The sequence below is a fragment of the Anopheles ziemanni genome, chromosome 3 (genome assembly GCF_943734765.1).
Source record: "Anopheles ziemanni chromosome 3, idAnoZiCoDA_A2_x.2, whole genome shotgun sequence".
Taxonomy (NCBI): domain Eukaryota; kingdom Metazoa; phylum Arthropoda; class Insecta; order Diptera; family Culicidae; genus Anopheles; species Anopheles ziemanni.
Genome location: NC_080706.1, coordinates 9019813 through 9031830, shown reverse-complemented (window position 1 = coordinate 9031830; position 12018 = coordinate 9019813). Strand labels below are relative to the sequence as shown.

Genomic DNA, 12018 nt, shown 5'->3' with positions numbered 1-12018 from the left:
GAATAGAGAGCGTACGCAGCCTTTGCGGGTAAAATGATAAAAAAGATGGACCTTAAAAGCAGCGCAAGAGAAAATCCACACGAAAAGCCCCGATAAAAATAGACGAAGGATCTACTAAAAACACTATTGTTAGAAGGATCATTGTCTCTCCCGTTGGCGAGTGTGCAACGAAGAGATAGTACGAGAGAAAACGAGAGTCAGAAGGAGAAACGAATGATTTGAATGAATGAGAACTAAGAGATAAAAGTTTAAAGAAATATAGAATAGTATGTGGATGAATTAGAAACCTTTAATCGATTGTAATATAGACTACTAGACTTCTATTTGTAAAAGAAACGGCAAACGTAGAAATCGTATAAGAAAAACAACAACAGCAAACAAGTGAAGATAGAAACACGCAAAACAGACTAGACAGTTGCAAAGAAAGCAGCATAAACCACAAATTGGACCTTTTAATAATGCTCGACAATAGAATGCAATAGAGGGCAAATTACAAACCCGTTGTATGATGCGAATGAAGTAATAAAAAATGCAATGCGTTCATTGTCAAAACATGGAAGCACACAACAACACAAGTTAAACTCACCTATGCATAATAATACTGAGACTAACTTAGATCGAACACACCTTGTATCAGACCGTTCTGTAGCGAAGGGTTTCGGCCGACCGGGATCGGAGCAAAACAAGCCCCAAACTTAGTGTGCATGAAGCTTTCCCAAACAAAGCAACAAAGAAGAAAAGGATAACTTGCAAACCTATTAGCGTCAAGAATGGGGAAGAACAGTTATACACACACACACACGCATATTATATATAAAAATAATTATATACACATACACTTATATTACATATGAGAACCGTATGTTTTTACGTTCCAAGAAGATTTGTTTTTGTTTTCCTCCATTGCGTTGTTCAGTGTTCTGTTTCGTGTGTTCCGCAAGCAAACAAACCAGTGGGCAAAGTTCGCATAGTTTTGCAGTGTCGTTTGTTTGAAGCAACAGAGCCGTTGCAGTAGAATTTAAAACGGCCAACGGAAACAATAAACAATCATCAGAGCAGAAAAGAAAGAAGTTTGATTAGAAAAAGGGACAATGCAAACGGTAGACAATGATGATGATCGTTTATTTTGCTTTCTTTAACGCCCGTCTACGATCGACGCATAACATACAAGTTTCGTAACTATATATTCTTATATATGTAGCTAAAAATATACGGAAGGAAAACTACTAGGAGACAGAAATCAACAGAAACGCTGTAGAACGCAATCAATTAGAGGGAACAAAAGTAATGCCCAATGGTGATGTAGTGCACGGTTCCTTCTCGCCGAGGTGGATTTATTTTCTATTATTATCCTTCCATGCCCCATGATATCGTCTTATTGGCTCCCCAATGCTCTGGAAGTAGTGCGGGATATACCCTTTGTCAAATATGTTTCCTATCATTGTGGAACATGCGCGCGGTTTCTTTGATTAAAACAAATGTATCCAGAAGAAAGCAGCATCAAGCTTGATGGGAAACACGAAAGTAAAGTGAGAGTACAACATCAGACTCCTGATTTGTGTGTGGTTTTTTGTTTGTATACGGTGTGTTACGCTGGACGTGGAGAAATAGAGGAAAAGGAACGATAGGTAAAGTTCCTTCCGTGCGAAATGGAATGAGATTCGATCAGCGTGAGTTGCATCAATGGAATCGCGCGTCCAGACGACGACGTGTTCGATGGCGTGTTTCTTTTTCCCATGTATTTTTTATGATTTAGTTCGATTAGCGTTTTAAAGAAGCGTTGTAGGAAACAAGGGATCTTAGAGTTAAGCCATTAGACGAATTGATATATGTTGTGTTATTATAGTAGGACGGCTAAGAAAATTTTACCTGATCTATAATTCTTTCGTTTTTCGTTTCATTTCGGTTTACATTGGCGTTTCCACCCGCTCAAGGTTTCATACTTTCGGGGCTCATCCTAGTTCGTTGTCCTGTTTTAGGTGTTTGTTATCATATCTCTGTTGTTCAAAGAAGCCCTTGTGTCCTCCACAGGCGATTCCGAAAGACACTTTTTCTGATCTGGTGTTGGTGCTTGTTACTACTTATTCACTTATTCGATGACATTGGCTTCGTATAAAACAAAAATAGCTAATATTTTTCATGTTTCGTTTTCTCGCTTTGTTTTTCCCCTATTTTCCTCACCCCTCATTCGACTTTTTGACTTTTAAATCATTTTTCTTCAGGATAATTCTAAATTTGAGTGTTTGAATAAATTCAAATTTGCAGTTTACCATACTGCTGAATTTCTCTACTCTGTTGTTGTAGTGTTGTTCTTCAGTTTACTGATTGCATGTTGTTCCGTAGGCTTCAATATACACTACGTGGTTTCTTCACACCGCAGACTTCGCTGTACTCCTCGTTTCTGATCACATTTATTTTCCCTTATGTATCCTCCATTGCTACTTTAGGGGATAAGTATGTATAAAGTAGAACTTGAATGGGGCTGGATTCATTCGATTTGCATTGGGAATGAGATCCGGAGTACAGAGATCCACTGGAAAGGGAAGCTTATACAAACACTATAATCGAACTGAAACCGGAAAAACTGCTTGATCGTTCTTCTTAATATCTTCGTGTATTTTTCTTAAAAATGAAAAATAATTTGATAGTTTCTTTAAACACTTCTAATTGTCGCTTTGTAGTTCATCATTGTGAAATCGATTTGCTCTGCTAGCTTTTCTCGAGTGTGGGCCTCCCTTGTATAGCTTACACATTTGTAAACCCTGTTAACACATTAAAAGAGAACGTAACACGAAGGGGAAGTGATTCGAAGCTGGACACCTCGAACTAAACGCGGCAACAAGCTCTCGACGGGATATAAATGTATAAAAACATTACTATGTAGTACTGAAAAAAGAAACTGCAAAAAACGCTATTCAGAAAAGAAGTAAAATTCTAATAAATTAATAGCAAAAATAAAAGGAAACCCACAGTTGGATGAATCAAGAGCAAATCCATATGGCTGAAACAAACTTGTAGGACCAGCAGGAAAAAGTAAATCAGATCAGCAAACGACTGCGGAACGGAATCGATAAAAGGAGAAACGGCATAGAGTTGAAGGTACAATGCTATCCTCGAACTATTTACGGCATGTTTCATGCGTGCCATGTGCTACCAATTACATGGGAATAAATTACTACAGTGTGCTCGCGCTTACGGAAAGGATACGGAGACACATCCCAAAATGGTATGATGAATGGGACCGTGAATAAAAAGATTATTCTAGTGTGTTATGCTACTACATCTTATGAGAGAATATGAATGTATGAAAACAGGAAGATGATGTGCAAGACCGCACGAATCACAATGCGAGTAGTTTGTTGTGTGGTTGTGTGTTGTTGGTGGTGTGTTGAAACAACAATTACACGCCGTGACGACGATGTTGCGCACTGTATGGATACACAAACTCCTTATGTTTTTTTTTTTGTTTAAATTTCATCGGAAGGGTAAACAATAAATTGTGAAAAATAAAAAATAGTTTTCATCTTAGTTGACCAAGCATTCGAAAATCAAAAATAAAGAAAAATATAAATGAACAAAAGTTCACCACGTGTTCAAGACTAAATGTTTCCAAACGATCATTTCAAAACAACACCCGATTCAACGCGTGCGCCATCTATATGGCGGTTTTATGAATCGGTTTGCAACGGTTATAGGGTAATCCAAGGGCTATCATGCGATAGATACTTTGACGTTTGCCGGTTCATCTTTGCGTCCTGCTCGCACCTGCACTAGTTATGTCAGAAGCGTCTCTGGTGCCGCCATTGAAAGAAGGTGAAGGTGACGCAGTAAACGTTGTAGTTTATCTTTCCAATTTTAAGGCATTTTACGGGAAAGAAAAGTGACCAAACACAGCTATGTATGAAAACGAAGATGGTAAGTTATCGTTGCGTGCTAAAGTTGAACTCCCGCATCGTTGTGTGGTGATTTATTCGTAATCCATACTTTCTCTTCCCACCTCCCAATGCTCGCGGTGTTGTTGGATTGTACACGCATCGCAGAACACTTCGAAGAGGAAGATCCGGAGGAGATTTCGCACGAGCTGTGGCAAGAAGCATGCTGGATCGTGATCAACGCCTACTTCGACGAGAAAGGTCTGGTGCGGCAGCAGCTGGATAGCTTCGATGAATTCATCCAGATGTCGGTGCAGCGCATCGTCGAAGATTCGCCCGCGATCGAGTTGACGGCCGAGGCGCAGCACGCCTCGGGAGAAATCGAAAACCCCACTCGGTACTTGCTCAAGTTCGAACAAATTTATCTATCGAAACCGACGCATTGGGAAAAGGATGGCTCCCCGTCGCCCATGATGCCGAACGAGGCCCGCCTCCGGAATCTGACATACTCGGCACCGCTGTACGTTGACATTACCAAAACAAAGCTGGTGGAGGGACAGGACCCGGTAGAAACGCAGCACCAAAAGACATTCATCGGCAAAATTCCGATCATGTTGCGATCCACCTATTGTCTACTATCGCAGCTTACCGATCGTGATTTGACCGAGTTGAATGAATGCCCACTCGATCCTGGCGGTTACTTCATCATCAACGGTTCGGAGAAAGTACTCATCGCACAGGAAAAAATGGCCACCAACACGGTGTACGTGTTCAGCATGAAGGATGGCAAATACGCGTACAAAACGGAAATTCGTTCCTGTCTCGAACACAGCTCCCGTCCGACGTCGACCCTGTGGGTGAACATGATGGCCCGCGGTGGTCAGAGCATAAAGAAATCCGCCATCGGCCAGCGCGTAATCGCGATCCTGCCGTACGTCAAACAGGAGATCCCCATCATGATCGTGTTCCGGGCGCTCGGATTCGTCGCCGATCGTGACATTCTCGAGCACATCATCTACGACTTTGACGATCCGGAGATGATGGAAATGGTAAAGCCGTCGCTGGACGAAGCATTCGTCGTGCAGGAGCAAAACGTGGCGCTCAACTTTATCGGTGCGCGCGGTGCCCGACCGGGCGTTACCAAGGACAAGCGTATCAAGTACGCCAAGGAAATCCTCCAGAAGGAAATGTTGCCCCACGTCGGTGTGTCCGACTTCTGTGAGACAAAAAAGGCGTACTTCCTTGGGTACATGGTGCACCGGTTGCTGCTTGCGGCCCTGGGTCGGCGTGAGCTGGACGATCGTGATCATTACGGTAACAAGCGATTGGATCTGGCGGGTCCATTGCTTGCCTTCCTGTTCCGGGGTCTGTTCAAGAATCTGATGAAGGAGGTGCGCATGTACGCACAGAAGTTTATCGATCGTGGCAAAGACTTTAACCTCGAGCTCGCAATCAAGACGAAGATCATCACCGACGGGCTGCGGTACTCGTTGGCCACCGGTAACTGGGGTGACCAGAAGAAGGCCCATCAAGCGCGGGCCGGTGTGTCACAGGTGTTGAATCGACTCACGTTCGCCTCCACGCTGAGCCATCTGCGGCGTGTCAATTCGCCGATCGGGCGCGACGGTAAACTGGCCAAACCGCGCCAGCTGCACAATACGCTGTGGGGCATGATCTGCCCGGCCGAAACCCCCGAGGGTGCCGCTGTCGGTCTGGTGAAAAACCTCGCCCTGATGGCGTACATTTCCGTCGGTTCGCAACCGTCTCCGATTCTGGAGTTCTTGGAGGAGTGGTCGATGGAAAATCTGGAGGAGATTGCACCGTCGGCAATCGCCGATGCGACGAAAATCTTCGTCAACGGTTGCTGGGTGGGAATACATCGAGATCCCGAGCAGCTCATGGCCACGTTGAGGAAACTTCGGCGACAGATGGATATTATCGTGTCTGAGGTGTCGATGATTCGAGATATCCGTGACCGTGAGATTCGCATCTACACCGACGCCGGGCGCATCTGTCGACCGCTGCTCATCGTCGAGAATGGCAGCCTGTTGCTGCGGAAGCATCATATCGATATGCTGAAGGATCGTGACTACAACAACTACGGCTGGCAGGTGCTGGTCGCGTCGGGAGTCGTCGAGTACATCGATACGCTGGAGGAGGAAACGGTCATGATCGCGATGACACCGTTTGATCTGAAGCAGATCAAGGAGTACGCCTACTGTACGACCTACACGCATTGCGAGATCCACCCGGCGATGATTCTGGGCGTATGTGCTTCCATCATTCCGTTCCCCGATCACAACCAGAGTCCGCGTAATACCTACCAGAGTGCTATGGGTAAGCAGGCGATGGGGGTGTACATTACGAACTTCCACGTGCGCATGGACACGCTGGCGCACGTGCTCTACTATCCGATGAAACCGCTCGTTACGACACGCTCGATGGAGTACCTGCGATTCCGTGAGCTTCCGGCAGGCATCAACTCGATCGTAGCCATTCTGTGCTACACCGGGTACAACCAGGAGGACAGTGTCATCCTGAACGCGTCCGCCGTCGAGAGAGGGTTCTTCCGCTCGGTGTTCTACCGTTCGTACAAGGACTCGGAGAATAAGCGCATCGGTGACCAGGAGGAGCAATTCGAGAAGCCAAACCGACAGACGTGCCAGGGCATGCGGAACGCACTGTACGATAAACTCGACGAGGATGGTATCATCGCACCGGGGCTGCGTGTTTCCGGCGACGACGTAGTGATCGGCAAAACGATTACCCTGCCGGAGACGGAGGACGATCTGGACGGAACGACCAAGCGGTACACCAAGCGAGACGGATCCACGTTCCTGCGCAACTCCGAGACCGGTATCGTGGATCAGGTGATGCTGACGCTCAACAGCGAGGGATACAAGTTCTGCAAGATTCGTGTGCGCTCGGTGCGCATCCCGCAGATTGGCGACAAGTTTGCATCTCGGCACGGTCAGAAGGGTACCTGCGGTATTCAGTACCGACAGGAGGATATGCCGTTCACGTGCGAGGGCATTACGCCGGACATTATCATCAACCCGCACGCCATCCCATCGCGTATGACAATCGGGCATTTGATCGAGTGCATTCAGGGTAAGCTCGGCTCGAACAAGGGCGAAATCGGTGATGCCACGCCGTTCAACGACGCGGTGAACGTGCAGAAGATTTCCACCTTCCTGCAGGAGTACGGTTACCAATTGCGCGGCAACGAGGTCATGTACAATGGGCACACGGGCCGCAAGATTAACGCACAGGTGTTCCTCGGCCCCACCTACTATCAGCGTCTGAAGCACATGGTAGACGACAAGATTCACTCGCGAGCTCGCGGTCCGGTGCAGATCCTCGTGCGCCAACCGATGGAGGGTCGTGCACGCGACGGTGGCTTGCGTTTCGGTGAGATGGAGCGCGATTGTCAGATTTCCCACGGAGCGGCACAATTTTTGCGCGAACGTCTGTTCGAAGTGTCCGATCCTTATCGGATCCATGTGTGCAATTTCTGCGGATTGATTGCGATCGCGAATTTGCGTAACAATACGTTCGAGTGTAAGGGCTGCAAGAATAAGACACAGGTAAGTACCGAGGCAACAGTGGGAATAATGTTTTGGGCGTTTCAACTAAATCCCGCTTTTCTCCTATCGTAGATATCTCAGGTGAAGCTACCGTATGCCGCGAAACTGCTATTCCAGGAACTGATGGCAATGAACATTGCGCCCCGTCTGATGGTGCTGTAAAGCCGGATTACAGTCAAGAATAAGTGCGCGCGCTAAAACGTGTGGTTTGATTAAACTTAATAGTATTTTTAATTATACTAAATAAACGACGGTTCTTTATGAATTGCGGCGTTCCTATGTCATCAACTTTTTAAGAATTATTTATAAGCAACTGATAGTTACATCGCTTCCTGTATTTGCTGTTTTTAGGATTTATTGATTTTACCACCGTTATGGTGTAGTACAATCTACAATCAACTTTGAGCCCATGTAAGCTTCACGATTTGTACGAATATGCATTACTTACTTTTTTCTTGGCATCGATTTAAAATATTGTTATATAATTAAAGCTGAAATTACATGAGGCGTTGTTTGAGCTTACGAACAAAATCTTTATGTCAAGTTTTCAGATGGATTCATGAACGGTCAATTTAAAAATAGCATACTCGGATTGGGTCTACCTACGCTGTGCTTAACTACACGCTTGAACCCATTGACAGCTGTCATGTTGGCGAGAAAAAACAGAAAAGTCCAAATCAGCCGACCGACACAGCGGAAAGAATCGTTTTGTAGCCTCGCGTTGGTGAGATTGCAAAGCAAAAGTAAGATATTTTTGACTAAAACGCACCACTTCCGTACACTCGGTACACGGGGCTGCACTTGGGTGAGTGCAAACGTGCGAAATGAGTCACCCCGCCGGAAGTATCTGTTCCCGGGGGATCGTTTTGCTGCTCGCCGCGCTGTCGACCTGTAGCGGGTTATTTGAGGACCAGATAGGAAAATTTGACTGGTAAGTGCACTAAAGCCGCGTGCAATGACTCAACAATGGCTGTGCTTTTAACTTTGGGACTTTGTACCGTTTCAGGCGACAGCAGTATGTAGGAAAGATAGTCCATGGTGCCTTTGATATCACCTCCGTTGATCGAATAATCGTGACAACAGAGAGCAACGTGCTGGCAGCGATAAGCGCCAAAACTGGGGAACTCCTTTGGCGCCAGGTGCTGGAAAGTGGCCCCCGCGGCACAGTGAAGCTGCTGCACGTCACCAACCCTTCGTCGACAGGGGCTCGGGTTGGGCGGGGTACAGCTGCGCTCGGCTATGATGTAGTCACCGTCACCGGAAGCAATCCGGCCCTCGTGCGCGGCTGGAACTCCAACACTGGTACTCTCGGATGGGAATGGTCTCTGCTGCCTGCACTGCCGGAAGAGGCGGCACTGGCCGCCGTTTGGTTCGAACACGACGGTTTGCTGTACCATGTTGTACCGGTGTGGGGATCGCACCTCGAGGTGACACCGTACCAGGCTACGTCCGGCCAGCAGGCACGCTCGACGACGAGTCGCATCGCTGCCGGCTGGATTGCGAAGGACCGCTGTTCACTCACTGGGACGTTTTTCGTGTGTGCCATCAAGGAGCAGCTGCTCGCACTCGATTTAGCAGGGGATGCGACCAGCACGGTATTATCGAAGCCTCTCGGCTCCGAAGCCATCGGTAGTCCGAAGCCAGTGCGAGGAGGTGAACCGGCAGTTATCCAGAATGGACGCTACTATTCGCTGCGCACGGATCAAAAGCTAGCGTTTGGACCACGCGACTCGGCACTGATCGACCGTACCGTGCAGGAAGGCGAACCCATCCTTCTTCAGGGAACCGTCGACAGGACGAACAACCGGCTTACGGTCAACGCGCATCGGTTGCGTGACTTCGTACGATTCGATCCGGTCGAGTTCAGCACCGAATACAGCGAGTCACTGGGCGATCCGGAACTTGTTGCGATCCGCTGCAAGCAGCAGCAACAACAATCCTCCTCCACCGCCAGACCGGGACTCGCTTGCCGAGTGTTGCTGTCCGCGGCGGATGGTGCCATCGTTTTGGTACAGCAGGGTAAAATCAAATGGGTGCGCGAAGAGGCCCTGGCTGAGGTAGAGACAGCCGACTTTCTCGATCTAACACTGTCCGATGCCGAAGGAGCCATCGAGGAGGAGTTGAATAACAAAAATGGTGAGTAAGGCAGAACGTGGGTGAATATCGTTGACTGGTTAATGTACATTAACTTCTCCCCTTTCACACACACACATATCATGCTGCTGGGTGATGGTCAAAAAGAGGAAAATGGTTTGGAATGTGAGTTTTCTTAATCCGACCCCGTTCGAAGTTGTTCTAGTTCGAAGATGGGAGGCTTCTTTGAGTTTTTCTTCAAGATTGAGTTTGACAAATTCTCGTTTGAATTGCCGTGTGTTTGAGATTTAAGTAGGCTTTAAAATAATATTGCTTTTTGTGTTGGTTTCACTATGCCGCAGTTTTCTCCTTCACGATAGGTTGCTTTGTTATTGTGTTTTTTCGATTCAAGTATTTTGAGGTTCAATAAGTTTCTATTATGCTTTTGTGTGTGTTTTTTAAAACATATTTTTATATTTTAATATCTACTATCTTTATTTCGCTTGTTACAATAATTTATTTTGCTGATTTGTTTTGATTTTTCTTTTATAAATTTCCGCTGGCATAATTGCTTTTGTTTTTCTTACTCAAACTAACTCTTCCATTCGATACTCCCAGGGGACGTTTTCGGTGCCTTCCAGCGGCGCATCTCGTCCCAGGTGGTGCACATGAAGAACCTGTTCCTGCACATCCTCGGCATTGGGCCGGTTCCATCGACGGCACAAAGTGCCGGCCTGGTGCGGGACGATTTCGGTCTACATAAGATGCTCATCGTGGTCACCGCAAGCGGCAAGGTATTCGGCATCGATAACGTTTCGGGCAAGCACCACTGGGTACGCTATCTGCCTTCGTTCACCGGTTTCGGCAATGGACAGCCAATGAGGCTGCTGGTGCAGCGAACTTCTCGCTTCTATCCACTGGCTGCCCAGTGCGTTATTCTGGGACGAGAGCGGACCGAACCACGGCGCGGTTTGCTGTACATCTTTAACCCGATCACTGGCCAGCCGGTGGCGGATGGTGGCCTTGTGGAGTTGCCGTATCGTGTTCAGCAGGTCGCTCTACTCCACCAAACCGGGCCGGACTTCTTGAAGGGGCTGCTGCTGCTGGACTACAACGATCAGGCGCACGTCTTGCCGGAATCGCTGGCAGTGTATGCGGACAATTTCTATCTGTTCACCACCAACCCGGAGACGGCGCAGATGCGTGGCTTGCTTGTGAAGCACCGGCCGGGGGCGACTTCCGACGGCAACCAGCTGGAAACCATACCCACGTGGCAGATTGATGTGAGCGGTGCCGGTAAATCGCAAAAGATCATTGCCTGTGAGGGTAAGAACCCGATCGAGCACGTCCACTCGCAGGGTCGCGTTATGGCTGACCGGTCTGTGCTGTACAAGTACATCAATCCTAATTTAGTGGCTGTCGCGACTTACGGTCCGGACAATATTCACAAAAGTAAGTGCCACTAGTAATCCTAGCGGTCTTATCTGGTGTCTGTTTGTGATGATGAGGTTTTGTTTTTGGTATTTTTTCGCAGGCATATTAAACGTGCATCTAGTGGACGTCGTGTCCGGTTCGATTGTGTTTTCGATGTCTCACAAACGTATCCGTCCACCACTGCATATGGTGCACTCAGAGAACTGGCTGGTTTATTCGTACTACAATGATAAAGCACGTCGAACGGAGATGAGTAAGTTGTTGGCGCGAGAAAAAGTGTTTATATTCGTTCGGTTACATTATTCAGTTCCTTCTCTACAGCATCGATCGAGTTGTACGAAGGGAAAACACAAACCAATGGCACCGTCTGGAGCTCACTGGACGCTCCACCTCTCCCGATGGTCGAACGACAGTCCTACATACTGCCGATGGCCGTCGCATCCCTCAAAGAGACCATCACCGAGAAGGGCATCACCAGCAAACATATCCTGATCGGGCTGACGACCGGAGCCGTTGCCGAGATGACCTGGGCCTTGCTCGATCCCCGCCGCCCCGTGACGTCCCCGGAGAAGGCACGCGAAGAAGGTATCCTGCCGTACATGCCGGAGCTTCCCCTGCCGCACGAGATCCTCGTCAACTACAATCAAACGGTGGCAAACATACGCGGCATCCACACGGCACCGTCCGGGCTGGAGAGCACTTGTCTGGTGCTGGTACACGGACTCGACCTATTCGTGACGCGTGTATCGCCTTCGAAAACGTTTGATCTGCTGAAGGAAGATTTCGACTACTTCCTCATCACCGTCGTGCTGCTCGTGTTGACAACCACATCCTGTGTAGTAAAGCAGCTAGCCTCGAAGAAAATCATCAAGCAGGCGTGGAAGTAGAGCCATGGCACCATCCTATACTACCAAAAAGACATTTCAATGCATTTGCAATTTATTTTCTGTTTCAGTTCCACGCGCTTTTTCGTTATGTTATGTTCATTTCTTTAGGGAGTCAGTACTAACTTAACGTCTTGCGTTAGATTTATTTTATTCTATTTCCATTTC

The 12018-nt window shown here is 47.5% G+C and overlaps 2 protein-coding genes across 2 annotated transcripts; both read left to right on the top strand.

The window, feature by feature from the left end:
- The first annotated feature begins 3896 nt into the window (after positions 1-3896).
- LOC131286944 (DNA-directed RNA polymerase II subunit RPB2) lies at positions 3897-7724 on the top strand. The gene is made up of 3 exons (XM_058315956.1): positions 3897-3915; positions 4041-7459; positions 7532-7724. Exons 1-3 carry the CDS (start codon positions 3897-3899, stop codon positions 7619-7621), a joined length of 3528 nt encoding a protein of 1175 aa, XP_058171939.1. The 3' UTR covers positions 7622-7724.
- A 420-nt stretch (positions 7725-8144) lies between these two features.
- LOC131286456 (ER membrane protein complex subunit 1) lies at positions 8145-11853 on the top strand. Its single transcript, XM_058315410.1, has 6 exons — positions 8145-8390; positions 8466-9595; positions 9701-9718; positions 10151-10984; positions 11067-11219; positions 11288-11853. Exons 1-6 carry the CDS (start codon positions 8284-8286, stop codon positions 11851-11853), a joined length of 2808 nt encoding a protein of 935 aa, XP_058171393.1. The 5' UTR covers positions 8145-8283.
- The last annotated feature ends 165 nt before the right edge of the window (positions 11854-12018 follow it).

Excerpts from the sequence above, each read along its gene's own strand:
- LOC131286944 (XM_058315956.1), top strand. Across the intron at positions 7,460-7,531 it reads GCTGCAAGAATAAGACACAG|ATATCTCAGGTGAAGCTACC; the intron begins GTAAGTACCGAG and ends CTCCTATCGTAG.
- LOC131286456 (XM_058315410.1), top strand. The coding sequence starts at position 8,284 with ATGAGTCACCCCGCCGGAAGTATCTGTTCCCGGGGGATCGTTTTGCTG. Across the intron at positions 8,391-8,465 it reads CAGATAGGAAAATTTGACTG|GCGACAGCAGTATGTAGGAA; the intron begins GTAAGTGCACTA and ends GTACCGTTTCAG. Across the intron at positions 11,220-11,287 it reads AGCACGTCGAACGGAGATGA|CATCGATCGAGTTGTACGAA; the intron begins GTAAGTTGTTGG and ends CCTTCTCTACAG.